This window comes from Aspergillus aculeatus (assembly GCF_001890905.1).
Source record: "Aspergillus aculeatus ATCC 16872 unplaced genomic scaffold ASPACscaffold_14, whole genome shotgun sequence".
Taxonomy (NCBI): domain Eukaryota; kingdom Fungi; phylum Ascomycota; class Eurotiomycetes; order Eurotiales; family Aspergillaceae; genus Aspergillus; species Aspergillus aculeatus.
Window position 1 is genome coordinate 374,112 of NW_017962989.1, and position 23,265 is coordinate 397,376.

General features: G+C 52.4%; 8 protein-coding genes across 8 annotated transcripts; 4 read left to right on the plus strand and 4 right to left on the minus strand.

Moving 5' to 3' along the window:
- The first annotated feature begins 2,359 nt into the window (after positions 1-2,359).
- On the plus strand, positions 2,360-8,393 carry ASPACDRAFT_80646 (putative TFIIIC transcription initiation factor complex subunits Tfc3). Its single transcript, XM_020205698.1, has 3 exons — positions 2,360-2,463; positions 2,692-3,791; positions 3,846-8,393. Exons 1-3 carry the CDS (start codon positions 2,397-2,399, stop codon positions 8,265-8,267), a joined length of 5,589 nt encoding a protein of 1,862 aa, XP_020053492.1. The 5' UTR covers positions 2,360-2,396; the 3' UTR covers positions 8,268-8,393.
- An 83-nt stretch (positions 8,394-8,476) lies between these two features.
- On the plus strand, positions 8,477-9,160 carry ASPACDRAFT_123967 (uncharacterized protein). Its single transcript, XM_020196696.1, has one exon. It carries the CDS (start codon positions 8,592-8,594, stop codon positions 8,829-8,831), a length of 240 nt encoding a protein of 79 aa, XP_020053493.1. The 5' UTR covers positions 8,477-8,591; the 3' UTR covers positions 8,832-9,160.
- On the plus strand, positions 8,828-10,266 carry ASPACDRAFT_46007 (uncharacterized protein; the record flags this gene model as incomplete). Its single annotated transcript, XM_020201718.1, has 3 exons — positions 8,828-9,909; positions 10,021-10,033; positions 10,081-10,266. The coding sequence occupies 3 exons, from the start codon at positions 8,828-8,830 to the stop codon at positions 10,264-10,266; spliced, it is 1,281 nt and encodes a 426-aa protein (XP_020053494.1).
- Positions 10,267-10,472: 206 nt separating this feature from the next.
- ASPACDRAFT_9009 (ubiquitin-conjugating enzyme E2) lies at positions 10,473-11,492 on the minus strand (the record flags this gene model as incomplete). The annotated part of the gene is made up of 2 exons (XM_020206124.1): positions 10,473-10,868; positions 11,043-11,492. Coding segments are annotated over 2 exons (846 nt in total), but the record flags the coding sequence as incomplete, so codon positions are not given.
- Positions 11,493-12,112: 620 nt separating this feature from the next.
- ASPACDRAFT_1873347 (DHHC family palmitoyltransferase) lies at positions 12,113-14,110 on the minus strand. Its single transcript, XM_020198014.1, has 2 exons — positions 13,705-14,110; positions 12,113-13,640 (listed from the first exon to the last, which is right to left on the minus strand). The coding sequence occupies exons 1-2, from the start codon at positions 13,901-13,903 to the stop codon at positions 12,274-12,276; spliced, it is 1,566 nt and encodes a 521-aa protein (XP_020053496.1). The 5' UTR covers positions 13,904-14,110; the 3' UTR covers positions 12,113-12,273.
- A 175-nt stretch (positions 14,111-14,285) lies between these two features.
- Positions 14,286-16,541, minus strand: ASPACDRAFT_80651 (rhomboid family membrane protein). The gene is made up of 4 exons (XM_020205699.1): positions 16,452-16,541; positions 15,681-16,323; positions 14,615-15,633; positions 14,286-14,560 (listed from the first exon to the last, which is right to left on the minus strand). Exons 2-4 carry the CDS (start codon positions 16,144-16,146, stop codon positions 14,504-14,506), a joined length of 1,542 nt encoding a protein of 513 aa, XP_020053497.1. The 5' UTR covers positions 16,147-16,323; positions 16,452-16,541; the 3' UTR covers positions 14,286-14,503.
- A 1,275-nt stretch (positions 16,542-17,816) lies between these two features.
- On the minus strand, positions 17,817-18,263 carry ASPACDRAFT_46011 (serine palmitoyltransferase small subunit family protein; the record flags this gene model as incomplete). Its single annotated transcript, XM_020201719.1, has 1 exon — positions 17,817-18,263. One exon carries the CDS (start codon positions 18,261-18,263, stop codon positions 17,817-17,819), a length of 447 nt encoding a protein of 148 aa, XP_020053498.1.
- Positions 18,264-20,305: 2,042 nt separating this feature from the next.
- On the plus strand, positions 20,306-22,408 carry ASPACDRAFT_32823 (uncharacterized protein; the record flags this gene model as incomplete). Its single annotated transcript, XM_020199908.1, has 2 exons — positions 20,306-21,247; positions 21,302-22,408. The coding sequence occupies 2 exons, from the start codon at positions 20,306-20,308 to the stop codon at positions 22,406-22,408; spliced, it is 2,049 nt and encodes a 682-aa protein (XP_020053499.1).
- Between the last annotated feature and the right edge of the window lie 857 nt (positions 22,409-23,265).

Genomic DNA, 23,265 nt, shown 5'->3' on the forward strand with positions numbered 1-23,265 from the left:
TTTCCAACTCACGAAGGTGTCGGAACGAATTCAAGAAGACCTAAAGCCAGGAGGTTAGTGCAGACCCACGGTTTCTCTAACACATGCCTCACTTTATTCTTTAGCAGAAATGGAGGACGTACGCAGCTAATCTAATCAAGACCTGAGATTCTAGATATCGAAACGCAGCCATGTCAACTTCAGACGACAAAGAATGCAATACACCGTCCCACACTACCCTGATCTCCGATACCGAGTCAGTCGAAGGTCCTTTGACTTCAGACATTGCAACATCATGCCCATGGCCAGGAGGCAAATACATCATACGTGACACGCTGTCTAATCGTGTCGTCGCGCTGAAAAATGGTAAAATTGGGCTTGTACGCTCTCACAAACAAAGATATCGCAAGGCACAACCTGGGTTTCCACTGGAACTGCGTCGAGAAAACATGTGGCTCGGTTTGAGAAATACCGTGTTGGGCGTTTCACAGGATATGACAACGGGATTTTCGACGCGACTAGTTTGTGTCACACAGCTAGCCATTCAGTCTGTCCTCGCCAAGATCCAGATGGCGAATACCTGCTCCTGTTCAGAGACAGAGATTCGCTTAAGACGATGAGAATTCTCGAAAAATAGATCGGGAATTTATCATTGGGTGGGAGGAATGAGATGGGAGTTCATCAGATTAAACCTCCTTGAGTCAACTTGAATTCGCCCGGGCTGACAATTATGCTTCAATATGTTGACATAAAACAACAGGCAGTGGTAATGTTAAATTGCCCTTCTTTTGATGTTAAGAAGACAACTGATATGAAAATCGAAAGTTGTTCGTAGATATGATGACATGAGAGTAGATTTGATGGTTTGTTCTTTTCATTAAGCAGACATTTTCAGCTCGGTTAGGATGAGTTGGGATGACTATCTATCACTTTCCATGTACTACTGACTGACTAGAATCGGCAAAATCATAGCCACCATCAAGCAGAAACCAGCGCAAAAGCAGTATCTGAACCCCTCGAAGCATATGAGACTATCCAGAGGATGCCAAAGCGCGGAGGTTATAATCCGACCCATACCCCGCTATGATTTCACATGAACGTGTGTATCTCCCGTCCAAACTCCCACTCCATCAATGAATCTTTATCCTTTGACTTGTCTACTACCCACACCACGAATTACGGAGTACATTTCCACCAGCACACGAGGAACCAGGAGCAAAGTCCGAGGTTGGAAAGACAAAATCCGCAGCGAAGATCAGCCTCTGACTATTTGTGATCTTTACTACGAGTAAGTAACGCAAGCGCCACATCGAGCTCTATATACTCTGAATACTCCCTACATGCTCATACATAGCTGAATTAACCGAGCTTGGCTGTAATTGCTCGAATACAGGATGTCCACGTCGGACGACCAAGGATGCGATACTCCAACTCATACGACTCCAGCCTCCATATATGCTGACTCGACCGGCCTTCCTTCGTTTGCGAGACTACAAACATACAAGCTGTCAACTTGTCCATGGAAAGGGGGAACATTTATCATCCACGAGCCCAGGTCCAACCTTGTCATCGCATTGAGCGATGGTATCTTGGGCCTCTACCCGCAGAGAGAAGGCAGGAGCCGGGACACGGCTAATCACGACTTCGGGCCGTACTGGAAGTGCATGGAAAATGAGAAGATGTGGCTCGACTTCAAGAATACGGTGTCAGCTGCCTACATAGGACATAACGACCTGCAGTCATGCTGACGCTTCCAAGCCACACAGTTGTCCCACGGCGAAAAGGAATCGTTTGGCGCACGGCAACATCCTGATGGCGGATATCTGCTCCTGGCCAAGTACGGGAGCGGGTTTCTACCTATGAAAGCTGGAGGAATGGCTGTTACAGAGTTGGAAGTGGACAATGATCGGAAGGAAGGAACAAGATGGCAGTTCATCCGAGTTGACTATCCTTGAGTTAACTCGGACAATTATGCCGATGTTCTAAGGCCGAGAGAAGTGAGAATTAAGAGGGAGGATACAAATAGTGCACCACTGAGCTGACTCAAAAATGGAAATCTGTGTGCTTTAGCATATTGTCTTCGAAACTGTACTTTTAAGATGCTCTTACTTCTTTCAATGATTTCAATTACCTTCAGGAATGGCCAATGAACATCCCCATTCTGAGCGATGGAGTCACCACTCACGTGACAGTGACAGACACATCCATCACGTGAGTGGATGCCCCCAGCAATTCGGCCTCAACTTCCACCTTTTCCTCCACGACGCCGGTTCGATTCGCGCTTTGGTCTCTACCATTTTCTTTCTCGTTCAGTAAAATCTCCGTTGTCCAGGCAATGACCTGAGATCGATATCCGCTGCAGGCGATTTTTCCAAATCGAGATTGAGCAGTGCAAAGGCAGTGATTATGGGGGAAAAATGGCCCCAAGTCTTCGGGACCTGATTGATTTTCTGCTTGCAGAGATTGCTCTCTGCGGCGACCAAGGTTGGTTCCCTGTCAATCTCTTCTGCCTCGACGAAATGAAGGTGGTGATGATGCTCCACCATCACCACTACTAAAACTCAACACACTTCCTTCCCCTGCATCGTGCATGCATCCTATTGGATCAAACTCCTTTTTTTTTACCTGTCGTGCCTACCTACACCTGCACGTCTTTTTTTAATCACTTACACCGTGTACTTCCCAATGATAAAATCAACTAATGCCTTCCAGGTGCATCGCCATCGGATATACTAAAGTTCATCGATACTTTCTATGCCAGACTGGCACAGGATGCTCCTGACCGCAGCCACACCGTGGACAGACGCTTCAAGGAGAAGGTCTGGTCCTGGCTGACCAAGAATCCCGAAATCTCGGTGGGTCAGAACAGGGAAGGAAACCATCTTCGCCTGCAAGATGTCGGCGGATTCTCTCGTGATGAGTCTTCCACCGAGGCGCACACTCCCACTTTATCGTCGGAGCCTGTTCGCGTATTCGTCTCAAAGGAGCGAACTTGGCTAGCAGTCACCGGCCATGAGCCCGACGAGACCAAAGTCTTGCCCACCGAGTTCGCTCTTCTCTCAATTATTGCCTCGCGTAAGCACAACGGCATCGTGCAGACAGATTTGGTCAAGGCCAGTGGTCAGGACAAGCGGTCGGTTCCGAAGCGAACAGACGCCCTGCATCAGAAAGGCTACATCGAGAAACGGGCTATTCAAATCAAGGCTGCTCGGACAAGTCTCTGCACCCTTCGTCGGTTTTTGACACCAGAGCATGCACCTCAGTCCGATCAAGACTCTGAGCCGTCTGGGGTGAAGCCCAAGATGATCGACTTCAATGAGTTCAATGGGAAGCTCTTTGACATTCTGAGGGAATACAGGCTTATCTCTCGCAATGATCTCAAAGCAAAGCTCGGATTTATCGATCATTGGCACTGGCGAATCCTATCCCGGGCGCTTCGCAAGTTCGAGCGCATCGGGGTCTTGAAGCGCGTGAAAGCTTTGTCCCAGTATGCGCATACACTGAAAAAATTCCATCCATGTGTCATGCTCATCCGGGAACCTACGGAGAAAGACATGGAATTATTCCATGAGTTCAGTCGAAACATCTTGGCCAATCTGGACCAGGAAGACAACGTCGAACTGGAAGACGAAATGGATCAGGAAGATTCAACCCGAGGATCGCAAGCCCCCCCGAATACCACGTTAGTGAAACGGGAGCAAGAGGTGGAAGACGCCGGTCGCATTCTCCCTTCTTGGAACCCAGACCGCAACATCCATAATCTAATCTTCGAAACGATTGATAATGCGGGGACTGCGGGCCTCACCAACCAGGTAAATCAAACGAAGGAAGCAAGGTACCTGCGAATCCACTAACGCCTTGAACAGGGGATTATTAGGAACTGCTTCGGGTACTACTACCGCAGACCGCTAGAAAACGCAATCAGTCGACTTACAGATTGCTGGCAGCTGTCCCAGCCATTGCACTTGCGCCATCTGGCTATAGTGCGGGACACAGCACTTGAACGAACCATTACACATTACGTTCATTACACCGCATTGAGTTTCCAGGCACTAGTCAACGCAGGAGATGCGCTCTGGGAGGCGGTCGAATTCCGTCCGAAGGATGCCAAGGACGAAAAGATCCGACCGCCCCCTGTAAATGCCATGCCTCAGCTGGATCAATATGCATTACCCTTGGACCGTCCGGGAAAGGAGGTGCTAAAGGGCGGTGATGCCTCCCTCCTGGAATGTATCCTCGTGGCTAAGCCGCCAAACTATAATTGCTCGAGCCGTGACCCTGTGGCAGTGCGGCAACTGGATGGGAGCTATACAATTGAGCAGCGACTCAAGGGCGCCGCTGGCGTTGGGGCCAGCCCGCTACGCCCCAGATCTACGCCAGTCACAGTCAAGAAAGAATACGCCGATGTCTCTGGCGATGAGATAGTTGAGCTGAAGCCTGCTAGACCACGTCTCAAGAAGCATGATCCAGAGCGATACAAAGGCATGTCTGAGAAGGAAAGGCTGGAAGCGATGGGATACGATGAGACATGGACAGATTACAACGTCTTGCTTATAGAACGACTAACACCTGGCGTGTACGTCACTCCACGTGGTCGACGAAGGGCGGCCGGCAATCGACAGGGACGTCCTCGTGCTAGCAGGATTGCCGTATTTAAGTCTCCGAGACTGTCATCTTTCTCATGGTTTCAGAAAGATCGTCTTGACCTGGACGGTAAGACGACGATTCTATCCCAAGTGACGCCCCAATCACCGCGTCCGGTTGAAACGCCTGCGCTCACAATGGCTGATTCGGGCACGGAACTCGGCTCTCTAACACCTTCCACAGCTGGTCAGGCGCGAGGAAGTAAGAGAAGCCGACAGCAGCGTGATTCGGATGCGACACCCGAATTAAGAATTGACAGCGCACGGAAGCAACGGCGAGTCGACGTTGGAACCTCCCAAACTGGTGCATTATCCGCCGATGCAAATAGTAGCAGCCTTTCGGTTCAAACCGAAGGAGAAAAGAGTCCTGACAATCGAATGAGCCCGGTAACAGTAGATCAGCGCACGAAACGAAAGCGAGCCGTGTCTCCGAAAGCTGGAGATCAAACGATGGCTGATCTTGCTGACACTGCGAAGAGTCATGGTATCGTTGCGACACGACGTTCCCCGCGCAAGAAAAATTCTGGGACAATTGCAAGTGAAGTCAGTCCGTTGCCAAAGAAACCCCGTGCAAATAATACCCTGCGGAAATGGCTCGCAACTTCGCAAACACCAAAACGTCCAACTGAGAATCACACAGGTGCTGAGCAGGCAGCGGACCCTCATACGATCTCTCAGGGTAGTGAGACGACGAAGAGCGATGAGATGGTTATTTCTACCGACTCCAACACGGCAAGCACCACAAACGCGGACGTACAGCTGGCTACCGATCAAGCCGAAGTCCCGTCACCGTCGGTATCTCAAATTGCACCGGGGTTGGAGCAGGTGGAAGCTCCAACACAGCAATCGAAGAACAGTGATCGAAAACTCAGAGCAGGGAAAGGAGGATCTGTCGCCGTGCTTCGCCGGCAAATCGTTATGGATATCATCGATCAGGCTGGAGGAGCTTACCCAATGGGGACAGAACTTTGGTACCCATTTATGACTGCATGGCAAAGGACTCGCTACAAGGAGGTTCCCGATCTCCGCACGGTCAGAACAGTGGTGAAAGGACTGGTTGATGCTGGCAGGCTGAGCCAGCTAACGTTCAGTGGACGTGACAACAAAGGTGTCATGGTGACAAAGAACATTGTCTATAAAGTGGAGATGCAGGCTGATGATCCTCTGATCGAAGATCTGCAAAAGAAGATGCTGGCGGCAGATCGTTATTACTTTCCTCCAAGCGTCGATGTCGATCCGGAGATCAAGAAGAACGGCAGCAAACGTAAGAAGATGGAAGGAAAGGAAGGCCGGCACACAAGTCACTTTCCCTTACTGCCTGACGAGCTTACAGTGCAACTGCATAAAAAGCCTGCGTCTGTCGTTGCAATAGAGAAAAGGCGAGATATGGCCATGCGGAGGGAACTGCTCGAACAACTGGCTATGGAGGAAGACTTCGATCCATTCAGCGGCTCGGAGATAGTTCGTCTTATGACATTCCGACGCCGAACAGGGAAGAACGGGGCTCAGGGATTGACCTCCATCACCAGGCCATATCCGCTGAGGATGACGAAGGAGGAGCGACAGCTGCACAGACGTCATGCATTAGCTGGGTTGGCTTCGATCCGCAAAATGCGGCGCCTTTGGTCATCGCTTGCTCCGTACTCCATGCTTATGAACACCAGATCAACCTTCATACCCACAACCGGGACCTTCTCAACCGAAGCTGGTATTCCGGCACTTCAGGCTGCGAAAGACCGTGCCAAAGCAGCAGCAAGAAAGCATGTACTCATCCCTGCAACTGAACTACCGCACTCCTTGGAAGACATTCTTAAGTCTCAGAGGCACAATTTCGATTACTCTGCAAGTGATGACCCGCGCGCACGCCAGTTCTTTCATGAGACCAACACCATTTCTCGGTGGGAGATTGAGAATGAGGATTTGCTTGCGCGCAAGAGCTCCGAAATCACGTTCATTAATCAGACTGTACCGAACCTAGAAAGCTCCGGCATTGAAAGTGGCATCCGGTTTGATTTTGATGAGAGCTTTGGGGATATCATCACACCGCGATTGTCTGTTATTACTCGTCAGCGACGCCGACGGTCGGAAGCCGCTTCAATGGCACCCCAGAACCGCCGAATAGCCAAGTGGGATGAGTCCATGGCTGGCGATGAGAATAAAGCACTCATGTCAAGTCAGCAGCTCAACAACCGCAACACATTTCCTAAGAGGAACCGGGCTCCATTGGCTCCCGAGATGGTTCGAAGAATCATGGTGGCATTTGCCGTTGTTCGAAGTCTGGCGGGAGGGTCAGATGCACGTCAGATCGACTGGACTCTTTTGTTCCATTGCTTTCCTGACATGGAACAGGATATTGTGGCTGAAAGAAGCCGTCTCGTTCTCAACAAATGCCGTTTGCAAATCGTCAAGATGCAGAGTGACTTTCACGAGAGGTTTCTTGATGCCTATGCCAAAGATGAAGTGCCACGCATTGACTACGATGATCTATACAGTTACGACTGGGAGGGAGTAGTCGATTGGGCGATGCATCATCTGGAACTACCCAAGTCTGAGAAGCTACCTGATCTACCAGGGACGAGAGAGCAGCTTGATAGCATGTTCGACGTGCGAGAAGAGCCAACAAATCCTCTAGACGAATTCTACCATGTTAGTCAGTCGATCACTGTTAGCCGCAAGCGCGCCTTGGCTGCCGCTGTTCCGTTTGCCATGCCCTTGAGCAACAAGATGGCTCGGGCTCGGCCCCGGAAGGCCGAACTGGCCCGTCTGGATGTAGCGAAGACGTGGGTTAGAGCAAATGTCGTAACTCCAGATGAGACCTACCGCCCCATGGAGGCACGGCAAAGTCTAGAACGATTTGGGGAGCCCTTGGTCCACCAGGCGCTGCAGTCGCTGGTTACAGAACGCGCTCTAAATATGGGCAATCGGGGTCGCATCACTCCAGGACGCAACTACGATGTCACGGAGTATTTCTTACTCGCTATCAGCAAGAAGCGGGCCATTGAGAGTGTCCAACTGCGCCGCGCCCAGAAATTCAAGACGGAGGTCTTGGATCCCGCTTTCCAGGACCAGGGACACGCTGAGATCGACTGGAACGCGGACGATGGCGACATGCTCGTGGCTATCAACCTACTCTGGGCTGGTCGCGTGCTCCTCAAACCGCGTGACCCCCCTCGCGACAAGTACGGTCTAACGGATGGTGGGTATCTGACTCGACAAATGGACAAGAAGAAGCTTCGGTTTACGGTTGAGATCTGGCCGACGGATGCCTATGTGTATGGCAACCCCGTGCAGGAAAAGGCCAGTACACTAAAACCACCGCGTTTGCCTGAGGAGATTGATCCCGCGACGTCACTCCCCGCGAAGGTTCCACTGTGGTATGATATCCATGGAGACTTCGTGCGAGTTCTCTGGGATCTGGCGGTGGCATCAGTGGTGAGCTGTGTGGCGCAGAGGCCTGGCATCAGCGCTTCTAGCATTGCAGGGATGTTGAAGCCGACGATGGGAGGATGGGAGGTGCAGCTCTTATTGGAGTGGATGAAGAAGGTTGGGGCTATGAAGTTGGATTGGACGAGAACGGACAAAGCACATGATGAGGATGAGCCAGGCTGGCGGACGGACGAATGGTGGTATATGGTGTTGGCTTGATATAGGGGAGAGATCTTGATCTAAAGAGCTGTACCTATAGGGCGTTTTGGATGAGAAAACTTGTTGCTTTCTCGTGTGTTATCCTTGCCATAGTCTCTTGTGTCTTGTTCCATGTATCACTATTCCGAGCATTTTTGTTGAAACAGCAAGCAGCCTGTCACAATGACCATCCCTGGATCTCTCTTCGCAAGAGCATCGCAGCAGTAACAGCAGCATCACAACAAACAGTAGTCGGCAGCAGATTAGCCACACACCTGCTCACTCATTCACTTGACATCGAAAAGCCACCCAACAAACGCGACCACGCCTCACCTCAGAAGTGTCATGATCCCCCTCTTTCTTGTTATTGGACTCTTGACCCTCGTCATCATCCTCACTCTTTCACTCTACCACCTCCTTCCTTTCACTTTCCCTTCATCAACCCAGACAACCCCATCCCAATCACCACCACACTCCTCACAACACCATCACCATCACCACCACACTCAAACCCAACAACCCGAACAACCACCACCCTCTTCTCAGACCCACCACCAGAACGAGAGAAAGAACCCCCTAAAATGACCCGCAAGAAGAAATCCAAAGCCCGCAAGATAATCACCAGGCGAGGAGATCTTCCCAAGAAACCATCACCCCCGCAACCGCTACCGCTACCACCACGACTACCAGGCCCGATCCCCTCCATCGAAACACCCACCGGTCTAGCTCGGGCTCCAGCTCCAGCTCCCGCTCCAGCTCGACCAAACGCGACCAGCCCACCCCCGAAATCCCACTTCGCATTCTCCTGGTGGCGTAACCCAATGGGAAGCGAGATGTTGCGCGGTCAGCTTGCTCACGGCAGTAGTGGTCAGCTTAGCCAAAGCAATAGGGGTCCGATTCCTCAAGGCCATAGTGGTCCACCTGCCCAAGGCTATAGCAAGCGGGCTGGTATAGGTACAACTGGCAACGGCAACTACGGCACCGGCTGCATCATCAAGCGCGAGGACGGCGGGTATCATGAATATGAATACTTCACTCCAGCCCCAGCGTATCACATGGGGTATGTTGGTAATATGGGGATGACGCCGAACTATAATGGCGCGGGATATGCGGGCGGGTTTGGGACTGGTACCACGGGCGATAGTGTTGGTCATTATCAGCATCAGCTGGGGGGTCTGGGGGTTGGTGTGAAGGAGGAAATTTATGGTATGTGGTTTGGGGATGATGTGGGTTACTGGGGGGAGGATGTCAAATCGTTCAGGGAGTATGGCAAGCCGTTTGGTGCAGGTAATGGGGGTGAGCATGGCAAACCGTTCAGTGCAGACTACGGGCACGGGCACGAAAAGGGCAAGGCATATGACACCAATACCAACACCACCGTGGCAGGGTACGGAGCAGAAGCAGGATACCAACCAGCTTCCGCGATGTCTTACATCTCAGGGCATGGTCCTGCTGCCTCCTCCGCCACTCGTAACGCTGTGTATACTGAACTCATGAACAGAGACGGCGATGGTCTCCATTACGGCGACGACAATGACATCCAACCTATGGACCCTCGCCACCTCGACGAGACTGACAGTGTGAAGAGCACCACCCCCGATCTGACTCGCAATTGTGTATTCTGCGGCAGGAATGGGCATTCGACTGGGGCGTGTCCGGAGAGGTGGGGGAATACTGATAATGGTCGAAATGATTCGAAAACTGCGAGTTTACCTTCTCTGCATTTGCGTTAGGCTACCACACGTCGAAAACATGCTAATACGGTTGACGGCAGGCACGTCGACCAGGTACTGAAAGAACCAGAACCAAGAGAAACAGGATGCGAACTATCCAGCGCAAACTACGACAGCACCCGGGGAGGGAGACACAGAAGGAGGTGGAGGAGGAGCGGGAGAAGCTGGATGCTCTCCTTCGCGAGGCTCAGGATCTGGAGGAACGTACTTCGCAACTGCTGACTCGAGACGAGCCGCCGGTGGATTTGGATGATATTCTACGCCAGATTATTGAGGATATGAGGTGATATCTGGTTGTTCTTGCGCGCGCCCTGGAGTCGTCAGCTCGATTGGTATGTGCAAAATCTGATATGGTTTGGTTTATTAGTGAACTGAAAGTGCAAGTGTAAGTTGCCGACATCCTAGTAGAAAGACACAGGTACAATACAGATTAACGCCTGAGCCTAATAATGTCCCATAAACGCCAAGATATAAGAGATTATTCGTCTCTGGCGATGCGCCGGAGGATCATGACCACCAGGGCGACGATCACGCCGACGATGGCCCGGTCGAGCCAAGGGGTATCGGGGGATATTTGCTGCTGCTGTTGGTGTTGGTGTTGAGGTTGAGGTTGAGGTTGGAGCAGTATCTGCCGCTGCTGAGGTGTTTGGTCTGGCTGTTGCTGCACAGCTGGTAATTGTGTTGTTGATGTTGGTGGTGATGCAGCAGCAGCAGCAGCAGTTGTTGTCGAGGCAGTCGTAAACGTCTGTGCATCATCTCCTCCAGAAACCACTGTATCAGACTCCAATGACCCTATCGTCGGAGGTTCAAGTTCCTGATCTCTCTTCTCCACCTCCTGCTCCCCCCTCTCCTTCTCCAGATCCGCATCATCGCCTTCACCCTCCTTTCCCTCCCCTTCCCCCTCCCCCTCAACCGTCTTCCCACCATCAAACCCGGAAACATCCACCCCCCTCTCCCGACAAAACCCCCACCACCCCTCCAATACCTCCAAATTCGTCCTCCCCGGATGCTCCCCAGCCCCCTGCTCTCCCTCCTCATCCCCCTCTTCATCCCCCCCGAAGACCTGCCCCTTGCACCCCTCACACCTCCACCCCCGCGACGCAACAGCATACCTCCTCCGCACCTCCTCCCCCACATCCAACCCGCCCACCTGGCCCCTGGCATCCCCATCCATAAAGCTCCGGAGGGCAATCAACGCCGTCCGGATCCCCCACGCCGGCTGCCACGTCTCCTCATGGTGGCCCGAGATACTGAGACAAATTTCGCGGTTGACCTCGAAGCGGCCGGAGGGGGTCAGGAACCGGAAGGACGGGGGCCGGAGCGGGTACGTCGGGGGCAGCACGATCCGGCCGTGGTAGATCCCCTCGCTGTAGGGGGAGGGGGCCGGCGGACCTTGCAGCGTGAAGTGCCAGTCGTATAGGTTGGAGGCGCTGATGGGCGCGGCGTGGAAGGTTGGGTCGGGGTTTTTGAGAAGGTCGGCTTGTTCGCGCGTGAGGCGGCGGAGAGAGGGGGTCATTTCTTGCCGGGGGGAGGGGAGGGGGTCTTCTTGGGTGTGGTTAGGGGGTTGTTGCGTCGTGGTGGTGGTGGTGGTGGTTGGTGGTGCGGGGGATGTGCGGTTGTGGATGTGGTGCGGTTGTGAGGCGCTTTGGATGCGGTTGTAGACGTGACTGTAGATTTGGCGGAGAGATAGAGAGGTAAGTCAAGAGCTGAGTATAGTGTTCTTGTTTCGTGCTTGGTGGTTTCAGGGTAGAGATGTGGGTTGCGTTGCTGGACGCATTGGATGATATGAACAGTACTGTACTGTAGGTTCTGCGTGACAAGGCCGGCTTGAGTGATTGGTTTTCTTGGACTTTGCTCGTCTTTGTTGATTGCAGTAACCAGTAAAGCTGGATGTGAAGGAATAGATTTGACTCCAGTGGAAGTAGGTTTGTAGCAGGGAATTGCAGAAGAGTGGTATGTTCTAAGTCCAAGTGGTGAGGGGAATGAGGAGAGGCCAACTGGCCTGAGGTGTCGTCCGGAATGTGGGCCAGGAACAATTGCGTAATCAGAATGCATTCCTCACCACATCTATGCAGTATAAAGAACTGAGCTACGGAGGTGTTGGTGCGAAGCGTGATCAAACTGAAAGTACGAGTTAATCTTGATCAACTGCGGAACCTTTCTTGGAAATTCCAACGCTTATGTTTTCACAAGTGTTCTGTCTCAGACCAGCCGCTACCAATACAACCACCCTGAACGTGAGCTTGTCATATCTCATACTTATATATAGTCTTCCTAAGTGTACACCCGGTATATCAATCCCAGTTCCTCCATTCATCCTCTCCGCGCGGCGCTGCCTCCTCATCACTATCGTCCCCGTGTCGAAGACGCGGTGACACCGGTCGCAACGTCTTCATCGACACACCGGTACTAGGTCTCTCAGGATCTCGAACCACATCCAACGGCTGCTGCGGCGTCCAGGTGGCAGCCGGATTGGTAGCAGAAGTTGCAGCGTCCGCCCCCATCCAGCTTTGACTGTTGTTCATATTCCGTGTATACAAGTCCCGGTAATACTGCTGCTGGTCGACCGCCTCCTGTTCCCGTCGCGCCCGCACACCGTCGCGCGCCTCGAGGAATTTGGCGCTGGGCTCCCAGTGCCAGCCGTCGCCGGTGGTGGTACACACGGGGACTGGCCACAACAGCGGGCGGCTTCCAAACAGATGCAACAGATTGCGCTTCCAGCCCAGATCGAAAGCATGGGGCATTTTCTCGCTGTCCTGCTCTTCCAGGTAGCTCTGGTACCGATCATGCTCGCGCTGTCGTTCCAGCTCCGCATATGATCGCGTCAACGCCTGCTGCGCGGGGGACAGATCCTCCCTCCCTGAGAAGTGCTGCGTGGCGCCGCCCTGCTGCGAAGGTCTGATCTCGTCCTCCCCTTCCTCCGCCCTGGTTACCCCAGGGATCGCGTTGGCATGCGCATCCAGAATCTGTCCGCCATACTCCTGCAACCGGTGACCCAAACCAGTGACTCCAGCTCCATCCGGATCATGGCCTGCAAGCCCCTCGTAGCGATGGCGATCCAGCGCCTTGCGCAACGGCGAGACATACCTCGTCTTCTCCAAACACTCAATCGTGGTGACGCCCCGGACCGCCAGGCTGATATGCCACGCCGTGAACCCCGACAACACCAACCCTATGATTCCGCCTAGCACGGCCAACAACACCACATTGATAGGCAGCATCTTGTCAAAGTCCATGTACTTGCTATCGTCCAGCATCTCGTTCCAGATCCACGTCGACGCCACCAGAAAGTCGACCCAGCAGAAAACCGAGGTGTATATCAGGAACAGTAGGAACGCCTTGTAGTTGTAGAGCCCCACGCACGTCGCCAGCCAGGGACAGTGGTGGTCCATCTTCAGCACGCACCGCTTGCAGGTCGAGCAGTGGTGCGCCCGGTCGGGCTTGGGGCATTGGCACTTCTTGCAGAAGCGGGAGCCACCGGTTGAGTTGACCGTGTAGGCCGTGTACTGCGGGAGTTCGGTGACGGGAAGGGCGCTGTATTCGTGCTGGTTGCGGCTGTTCGAAGGCTTGAGGGGGGTGCCCGGGTCAGTGAAGACGGCGACCGTGTAGCAGGTATTGAGGCAGATATAGAGGAAAATCCCAAGAAAGGAACTCGGGAGGCCTGTCATATGATGAAGGGTCATTAGAAATGTAACGTAGGAATTTCTGTGGAGAAAGAGCCTCACCGATCCAGCTGCTCTGCAGCGACTTGAAGCCGACACTGGCCTCCACCCAGACGGCCCACGTCGTCAGTCCGTAAACAAAAGCGAGAGGGAAGAACGACGCGGCGGTGCAGCAGTAGCGTTCAATGCGCAGCGCCCATGCCCGCGGCCGTCGCTTCGGCCACGACGGCGATAACGGCGGTGATGCTGCTAAGGTTGCCATGGTTCACAAAGTGGCCGGGGTCGAGCTGCCGATCGGTTCGTTCAGGGCGATCAAATCATGGCAGCCAGTCCCGGATAGAAGAGGAAAAAAGTACTCGAGTAAGATACGATGATGTTGAGATAATAAGAGAAGCAGCGCAAGTGTGTATATCTCAGCAGAAAAGGCATCGAACAAGAAGTGCAGTGAGACAGGGAAGACGTAGAGGAGGCCGTCGGCTGACGGATCCTCTGCGGTGATTACGACGCTGCGGATGCTTACAGTACCGTACCGAGCGAGTCCCGATCTGTCACCGCCACATCCGGTAGATCACATGCCCCCTAGTAATTTGACTATATTGTGGCGCAGTCACTCATACGTCTTGTTGGCGTCTCATATAAATATAGGTCAATTATGTTCGTAATGCATTCACTAGTCTACCGGAGATACTATATGAACATGAATCACTGCGGCACTGATTCACAAGGTCAGGCCTGCCTCTTCTCCACTAACGCCGTTGAAGAATGTACTGGAATTGGAAAATGCCAACCAAATCGCATAGAGGGATATTCAGATGTAAATTTCATATTCCCAAAGAGCCAAAATGCTATATATCGAACATGCTTAAGTAGAGTTCTCTTCAGTCGTGATGTTACCTTGCTCGCACCAGTCCTTGATCGGCTAGCTGGGTATTAGTATGAAATGCACAAGACACATCCAGGGGAAAAGACTCACCAGACAACTGAGTCGGTAGCACCAGGAGCAGTTTGATTTCGGGTATTTGTAGAAATCAATGATCAGTAGGATGAACCCGACCAGCACGGCAACCAAGGCTCCCACACGCACCAACCACCATGCCCACCACAGAGGCTTTCGGCCGCGGAAGAAGTTCATGGGGTTCGATTTTCCGTCGGAGGACTTCAGGCTGCGCTTGCCCTTGAGGAAGTCGACGATGCTGGGGGCGGGAACCACCTTCTGACCTTCCTCCGGAGTGGTCGTGCCCACGCCACCGCTCATGGCCACATATGGGTTCCGTGCGAGCCCAATTCGTTCTCGCAACGCGTTAGGCGATCTCAAGAGACACAGTCCCAGAGCCAGACCCATGGTGAAGCCGCCAATATGTGAGAAGTTGTCCAGTCCTGGCAGAAGTCCCAGAACAAAAGACACGCCGATCCCCAGAACCATAATGATCAGCTCGACCCACGGCGACTGTCGATCTTGCCAGCTGTACAGTAGATCCAGTAGATCGAGTGCGAGAATGCCAAAAAGTGCTCCGGAACAGCCGCATGATGCCTGACCCTGAGCGGCATAATTGCCTCCGAGCACGAATCCCCAGATTCCACTAGCCAGATACACCAGAGCATATCGCCACCACCCAATCATTTTCTCCATGGCCACACCGATGGTCATTTGCGCAAGTAAATTGAAGCCGATGTGGATGAACCCGCTGTGAATGAACATTGGAATGATGAATCGGAACCATTGGTTTGGCTCAGGCTGATCGTCCAGCGATCCATTGGGCGTCGGATTCGGCACACCGTTGAAACCACACAGTTCAGACAAAGTACAGTGAGACTCGGTCGTCGTCGCGTTGGGACAGGGAAAGAGAATCGTTTCGTTGGCATTCTGAATACCCGGTGTATTCTTCATACACGGAGTGTATCGAGATCCCATATAGATCTGGAGGTAGGGAGAAGGACCGATCATGACATTGAACGACGGTTTAGTTTCGATCGGGCTTCCCGTAAGTTGAGCTGAGCCGGTCAGCATAATTCCCTTGACCCTGAGCCTATAAACCTACCGTTCTTGACCAGCTCCACGATGAAGACAATGATCTGAATCAAAGTGAGAGTATAAGTGACCCAAGCGATCTTCCTTCCAAAGAAACCCTTCTTCTGTGTTCGTCGAGCGCCAGGGCGCATGGCAGGCTCGATCTCGTCTGGCGACGGCGGATAATGCGTTTGTTGTTGCATCCAGTTTGCAGGCGGCGGAGGGCCATTTGGATACTGGTTGTTGGCCTTCAAGGGAATATTCTCGGCATACTGTTCGCCCTCATTCAATCTGGCGCCAGCGGCATAGGCTCCCTGGTCGGAACCCAGTGATTGTTGACTGTAGTGAAGCCGAGGATCAGAAGTGGTGGGCTGATAAGGATGTGTATCGAACCCCGGATGACCAGTTGCCGGGTATTGAGCTGATTGTGGATTGACTTGTTCGTAGGTTGGCGGATTGCTGCTGTAGCCACTCTGATAGTAGCTGTTGGCCGCCATGTCGAATGGACAGCCTGACTGGTAACGGGCGCAAGGGGCGGGGGGTCGAAGTGGTTGAGTGTTGTCTGACTGTTGTGACCGGAGGGCTGGTTTCGGGGGAACAAAATCGGTTGCTGTGCCTCAAACAAATCCAATATGCAAGAGATAAAAGTCGGTTAAATCGATGCAGGATATTGACTGGGGTAAAGGAAGGCAAAACATTCAGCAGCTGGCAGGCAGGCGGGCGGGCAGAAATCACGGGCACGTTTGGCTATTAAACAACTGAACAGGGCTGAAACACTGATCAACAATGAGTTGTGACTTACAACGTAAGTTTTGGTTGGTTGTGACTTAAAGAGAAAAGGCAGGTTCTCCCCCTGAGCCGTCAATGAAAGCCGGCGGGAAAATCAGAAACAGTGACGGATCGCCCCCAAAAGGCGCACCTGGTTTGCTATCCTGTCAACAATCCTTCTCCGACAGGTGCGAAGAAATTGGATCAACACAACACTCGAATGACAGGAGAAAACTGGGAACGGAAGAGCAGAGACAACTTTGCGGAGGACGGGAAAGAAGCAGTAATTTAGGCAGGCGTCATTTGTACTCCAGACTGACTTTCCTTTCCGATGGGCGGGCGCACCGCCGCCTATTTTTGGGCGGCGATCACCAAAAATCCATTGGAACTCCTCATCGTCGTCAGCCATAAATGGTACTGGTGCGAGTACTGTGCATGCAGGCCATATTGATTCATTACATGCGCCAGTCATCGCTGACCTGCGGGCCACGCACACTGCTGGGGCCGAGACAGATGTTCTGGCTAGGCACGCTGTGGCGGAGTCTTCCTCGTTTTCCTCCACGATTCCCATTCGTCTACTCGTGCTATAGAACAGTGGCACGGCCGGTAGAACGTCGCGTCACCGGCTTGGCACTTACACTACATATCTGGTGGCTGGTGTCCGCTCCAGGATCGAGCTTTCTCCAGTTTCAATACGGAGTACTTAAAAGTAGTGACGCTGCAGGCAGACATGAGGCTCGCGCACAACTGGATCCTGCGCGCACAATCAATTGCATCCCACAGGTCACAGATGGGTTCGTTCATATTTCACATTAAGCATTATTTGACATCTAACAATACCCATTTGGTCTAATCCACATGGTGGTCGCCTATACATTGATGTATGGTAGGGTTGAGCTCAAGTACGTGAGATCTCTTTCCCCTTGACCTTGGAACCAAAAAGCCAAACAAAACCAGAAGATTGTACTTCCGGTGGACGGTTGACACGCATAAAGAAGTGTCAATGTTGAGGGCCAAATCTCTCCGTCATGTTCCGCCTGGGTTGTCATCCTGCACGCTCGACACGCGTGCTCACATTATTTAATCCGATGTCTTCCGTCAATCATTATGTTCGGACGGCGCACCCGCCGCTACCGATTGTATATCATATAATTCCCAAAACGCCGGGGTTGGATTCCCAAATATGAAGCAAAGGTGGCATTTGGGCTTCGCCAAGGCTGTCAGCTTCGAACGCGGAATCGCGCAACTGCAGGTACCAATACTTCTCTTACCTTCATTGTCGATCCCTGGTATCCTTATACCAAAATAGGGATGCGGAGAAAAATCACACAAAGCAAGAGGGCAGGCGAAGGATCATAACCATGACCCTCTCCATAACTCAATCGCAAATGAGGCGCTTCTAGCTCGAATGCGTAGACATGAAGTTGACGTGCGAATCGATGATCCCCAAAGCAGCCCCCATTTCCTCTCCGTTCTCACCAGTCAACAGCCAGATAAGACGGCTGGCCTTCTGGTATAGAAGCGCAGGGAAATAAACCAGCAGGGCCCAGAACAGGAGGGACAGCACGACAATCACAAAGGTGTTAGCCACCAGCTTCTCTCCCGGCGTCATGACATAGAGTCCGAATGTGACCTCATAGCGATAGTATTCCAGGCGAATGCGATCGACCATCCGCTGCAGGACGTTCCGGTGAGCTTTCTTCATCGACAGGTGGCTGACGGCGGAGGTTGAGGTCGACATTGTGGAGGAGTATTTGTTGATTAGCTCATCCACGGCCGCCGGGGCATGGGACGAGATGTGGGTGGAGGTGGAAGGGGTATAGAACGACTGCATTTCGGTTGTCATCGCTGCGCGGTTGCTGATATATACGTCGGAATGTCAAGCTCAGGGGGATCGAGGTTTCCTGAAGAGGAGGTTCCGTTCCTTGCAATTCCTTGTCCGTAGCCTTGCCGATTGCACTCCCTTCCGTGACCAGCCGAGCAGGCGGGTAAACGGCCGTCAGAGATTTGGCGGTGCTGGTATATGATCTACGTTCGAGCTCGCGTTTCGCCGTTGTCTTTACACTGTAGACAACCAGACACTCCTCCGAGTGCTATTGAGCACAGCTGATAGAGGAGCTCTGAGGTAGCAGTGTTGTTGAGCAGAGTTGGGTAGTGAGATCGACACCCGATCGCGAAAGTGCACAGATGCAGATCAGTTAAAGCTTCCCCAATGAAGTACAAGAATGAGCTGGTGGTAACAGCAACGGCAACTAGAAAAAGACTCAAAGAGATAAGAAGTAGACTATGAATACGGAGAGCTTGAGAAGAAGGGAGGAGGATAAATTAAGTAAAGAAGACTGCGAGGTGAAAAGAAAGAAAGAGAGAAAGACAGAGCGAGGGTTCGGTAGAGCGCGGATCAAGAAAAGCGGCCCGGAGTTAATGATTGGAAGGACGAACGACTTCTCAGGCAATAGTCAGAGTTTCTAATTTTCTTAGACTGTTAGTTCTTTCCAGGAGGATGATGCTGGCTGATGCTAAGATAGCCAAGAGTCAATCAATCATTAATCAGACCAGATTCGGTGTCGTAGAGGGGGCGGGGCGCCTTTTTCAAGGAACGATACTCAGATCAGTAGTTGCTGAGAAATTAAACCTGCAGAGGGCGCCGCGATGTGCCTGAGGCTTCGTGATGATTGGCCGCAAACGGCCTTCCAGCGTCATCGTCGGTCTTAAGTGGGCATTGTAAGGGAATTCCCGCCCGGGCTTTTCCCGCCCGGTCTTTGGTTCTTTGGGTCTTTGGGTCTTCGGTTCTGCTGAAGGTTTTCCTGGTTCAGTTCCGGAATTTACCTGATCTGGTTTAGAGTCAGTCAATTAGTCGTGGTGAGGAGTTGAAGTACTTTTTTTTTTTTTTTTGGAGAAGTAAAGAAGTACTCCGTACGTAGTGCCACCATGAGTATGTTAGTCCAGGCTGCGACTGACCCTTCGTCCAGTACAGTATTTGTAGTCCACCATGGGGATGAAATTGGAAGAGGAAGGGAGTCAATGTCAATCCATGCCTTGCATGATTCAAAACCCCGTTACTTCGTACTCACAAATGATAACTCACCAAGTATTTACCGTGACGACTTCCGGCAGCGTGCCTCCCTCCTATCTCGGGAAACCGGCAAGCGGATGTGATATCCGACTGCTCGACCACTTTGGGTATCATTCCTCGCAGCCCTGAGCAAAGAATCATGAGATTGGAGTGGAACAGGCTCCGCTTCTGTCGAGGCCTCGCTGATTCACAATCAAAGCTTCAGTCTCTTGGTTGATGCTTTCTTCATGTTATGGATGAGTCGGCCACAAACGAGTCAAGACGTCGCAACGCTTTGATTCTCCTTGATTCAGTATCTATGCAGATTTATTTGTTGTTAGGCACACGAAAAAAAGGAACGGGAGATCATCGTGGAGACTCAGCGGAATTGTCACCGTCTCCTTTGTGAAGGTGAACCGGAGAACCCCAAGTTTCATTTCGTTTCACCTGGCAACAATGGGCGCCGACAACTCAATTCCCCAATCATGAACCTGGCCGGGTAAGAATTGTTGACATCGACTACCCCAAGTTAACTGGCCGACTGGTGGCAGGGATGAAGAGCTTGCGCCTCATCTAGCACTCAGCACTTTATTGTCAGCTCGTGTCACTTCATCTATCCCTTCATCCGCAGTATACTTAGTATGTATTGTACGTACTGCTCATACGCCTATCGATGGGCTAGACAGCCCGGGTGATGTCATCCCCACCTATCGTTTCAACCGTCCCGCTTCGACACCGTCGACAAACGTCCTTCCCCTCCTTCACTGCATCGCATCTCACTCGAAGATCTCGCATGAGCCATCACCGTTCCTTTCCCGCAAACTCTGTTTATCGCCATGGCTGAGGTCGACGATCCTCTCATTCAAGCGTTGCCTCCTGCGACCGACTATCTGACCTACCTGACTTTGCTCGAATACCAATTGACTCCCGCCCGTCTGCCTACCCTGCATACGCTCCTTCAGGATGAGGTGCTGACGACCAATATCGGCTGGGACCTGGTGCAGCTGCTCGTACCTATGCTACCTGAGTCTCTGGACTGTTTACATGATATTGCTCGCCTGGGCAATCCTAGAGAGGTGATTCTACGGGTTTCGGATGCCCTGATGAAACTGCAACCCGCCGAGGACGAGAACGACGAGGCTGAATGGACACACGCGGGCTCAGAATCACCTCTCCTGCACGGGGAGTCATCGCAAGATGTAAACAGCGAATCGGAGCCCAGATCAGACGACGAAACAAAGCCCCTGCCTCGCCATATCCTACAGTTCAACGCGCTCGTTTCCATGTTGTCGGTGTTGCACTCTCGTATCCAGACCAAGTCACCCAGTCGATTCCTGGCCACATCCCTGCAAGCCTTGCTCGAAGCATATACGTTGATGCCTACGAGTGAAACTACAATTGCTTTGTTGGAATTCTTTCGGGATGTGTCGCCTTCGAAACGTCCGGCCCCGCCACCCCGAGCAGCCAGCGAGTCCAGCGTGGTCCGTCTGTCTGAAGCTTCTGCGCCGGACCCGGAAGCTGAAGTTCAATCGCCGTCTCCGGCTACTGACAATGAGGCGGTCTTGGTCCAGAGGTTTTTACAGTTCGGTCTGCTTGAAGTTCTCAAATCATACTTGCTCAGCTTTGCGGGTCCGCTTGACCCCGGAATGTCATGGACGATCCGGCTGCAAGAGAAACTTCATCCCGGATTGCGAATGGCCAGCCAACAGACGCAGACAGACATCTTTGCTCAAAGCAAACAGCTGAAGGAACGAGACTTAATCGTTGCCAAAATCACGGTACGGCCCGAGATCGAATCCTGGGGACCGTACTCAGCTTGCTAACATCCATAGGCACTATCTCGTGACTTCGGCATTAGTGACAAGCAGCTGCTGGAAATTGCCTTGAAATCATCCGACGACCAGCCTCCGCCGCTGGATTTCGATGAGCCACCTCGCAAAGCGGACGAGATCCCCTTGGAAAGACATGGTTCCCTGCTACTCCTCGCAGCACGGGCAGCCTCGGCGGAATTGTTCTCATCCGGCCGTGTCACCCCGACTGCTGTCTTTCCGGACCAGGCGCGCATTTTTCGCAACTTTGTTGGGGGGTACAACTCGCCTGATGAGGTGGCCTTCGGGCAACCACAGGTGCTACTCGATTCACTACTTGCTTTGACCGTCTTCTCCATGCAGCAACCAATCCAGCCACCAGCCGCAGAAAAAGAGTTCATCGATTTCGTGCTATCCTTGACGGCATGTACTGCCCGGCAGAACTACAGTTCAGTTCGACGAATCCCTGGCACGGTTGTTCAGAGCAATCCCTCGCAAATCGCCCGCTTCAAACTCATTCGAACAGTTCTAGAGGATGATCGATTCCAGACTGTCAAAGACAGCGCCATTGCCTGGCTGAAAGACGGAATCTTGGAGGTATCCAAAGCTTCCGAGTCCGATGTGCCATCTGAGTCAAGCATATTCCTTAACCCGCATTATTTCTCTGTGTTATTTCCCTCGCTCTTCAACTCATCCGCCCTGCTTATGAATGTGTCATCCGACCTTGTAGCATCGTGGATCAAGTTCTCGCAGACCTTGACGCCATCAATCCATGCGGCGCTCAGTTTATACTACCTTCTCGTCTCATCACCGAATCTACGCCGCCAATTGCAGCTGGAAAAGACCTACATATACTTCCGCAACCGCTTCTTGGAGCCGCTCAAATCCCTCTGCCATGCATTTGAGGCGGATCTCACGGTTAACGGGGGTGAGGGCAAAATCGAAGCTGCGGTGGGAGAGGACCTGACGCAGATCGGAATGGGACGATCGGTCGGCTTGGTTTCCCATGCATTGGAGCAGGTGGAGGAGGCAGTTGGGGAGGCGTTCGTGCTGAAGAACTCGGAACTCCCTGAGCCCAGCGCCGATGATATCGCTCGGGTGGATATGATCCGGAAGGAAACCTCCCCTTAGGTCGTCAGTAGTGTACATACTCACAGTATCGGATACGGCCGAAATATACGCCTCCGTATGTATATGATCGAATCTTGTTTGGTGAATTCTGCTCAATGCTCTCGGGCGAGGAGAGTAGAGTGCAGATGGATTTCATTATTCGCACGAGAAGTAGGGAGTATTCCATGGAAAGAGAGGAAGAGGGAGAAAGGTTTAGGAGCAACGATGTAGAGAGTCGATACCATCTCGCTACTTTGGTGCGTATCCAGCCAGCCACGACGTGAGCTTTTGTGAATAGGTAGGTAGTCGTCGCCCTTGCAATGGAATTATTGCAAGCGCGTTCTTGCCTGAGCATTGGTGGACGGGGTTGCTCGGTCCCTGGGCTTCAGCTGGGATGTATTGCACCACAAGATGTCAGACCATCTTGGCTCATCACTCTAGTCGAGTTCTCCGGTGGGATTCCGTGCTGAGCTTGTGACTCGTAGACCTGTAGCGTATTCTTGGTCTATGGTTTAGTGCAATTTTCAGTAGTCCTGTTCCCGATGGTCCAACCGTCTTTTGAAGTGCCTTCGTCGAGTCCTTGGAAATTCCGACGCGGCGCTGGCTAGACAGCCCAAGGTGTGTAGATTGTCGAGACTGAGTGGAGGGGAAAATAAAGACAAGCAGCGGAGGAAAGGTGGTCGACCATCTCCATTGGTCGACGGCAGCCATCTTCATTAATACCTCATTTCCGGCCCAGGCAGGCTTCCCTCTTTTCCCTTCGCTCTTTCGCTGCGACTCCCCACCAGCGAGGTAAGCGATGACCCTTTCGTCTCTTCCCCACCTCCTTCACAATATTCAGCAGCATCATCAAGCAATCAAGACTGACGGGCTTGTAT

Excerpts from the sequence above, each read along its gene's own strand:
- ASPACDRAFT_80646 (XM_020205698.1), top strand. The coding sequence starts at position 2,397 with ATGGCCCCAAGTCTTCGGGACCTGATTGATTTTCTGCTTGCAGAGATT. Across the intron at positions 2,464-2,691 it reads TGCTCTCTGCGGCGACCAAG|GTGCATCGCCATCGGATATA; the intron begins GTTGGTTCCCTG and ends AATGCCTTCCAG. Across the intron at positions 3,792-3,845 it reads CTGCGGGCCTCACCAACCAG|GGGATTATTAGGAACTGCTT; the intron begins GTAAATCAAACG and ends CGCCTTGAACAG.
- ASPACDRAFT_123967 (XM_020196696.1), top strand. The coding sequence starts at position 8,592 with ATGATCCCCCTCTTTCTTGTTATTGGACTCTTGACCCTCGTCATCATC.
- ASPACDRAFT_1873347 (XM_020198014.1), bottom strand. The coding sequence starts at position 13,903 with ATGGCAACCTTAGCAGCATCACCGCCGTTATCGCCGTCGTGGCCGAAG. Across the intron at positions 13,641-13,704 it reads GCTGCAGAGCAGCTGGATCG|GCCTCCCGAGTTCCTTTCTT; the intron begins GTGAGGCTCTTT and ends ATCATATGACAG.
- ASPACDRAFT_80651 (XM_020205699.1), bottom strand. The coding sequence starts at position 16,146 with ATGGCGGCCAACAGCTACTATCAGAGTGGCTACAGCAGCAATCCGCCA. Across the intron at positions 15,634-15,680 it reads CGTGGAGCTGGTCAAGAACG|CTCAACTTACGGGAAGCCCG; the intron begins GTAGGTTTATAG and ends TGACCGGCTCAG. Across the intron at positions 14,561-14,614 it reads GCTACCGACTCAGTTGTCTG|CCGATCAAGGACTGGTGCGA; the intron begins GTGAGTCTTTTC and ends ATACCCAGCTAG.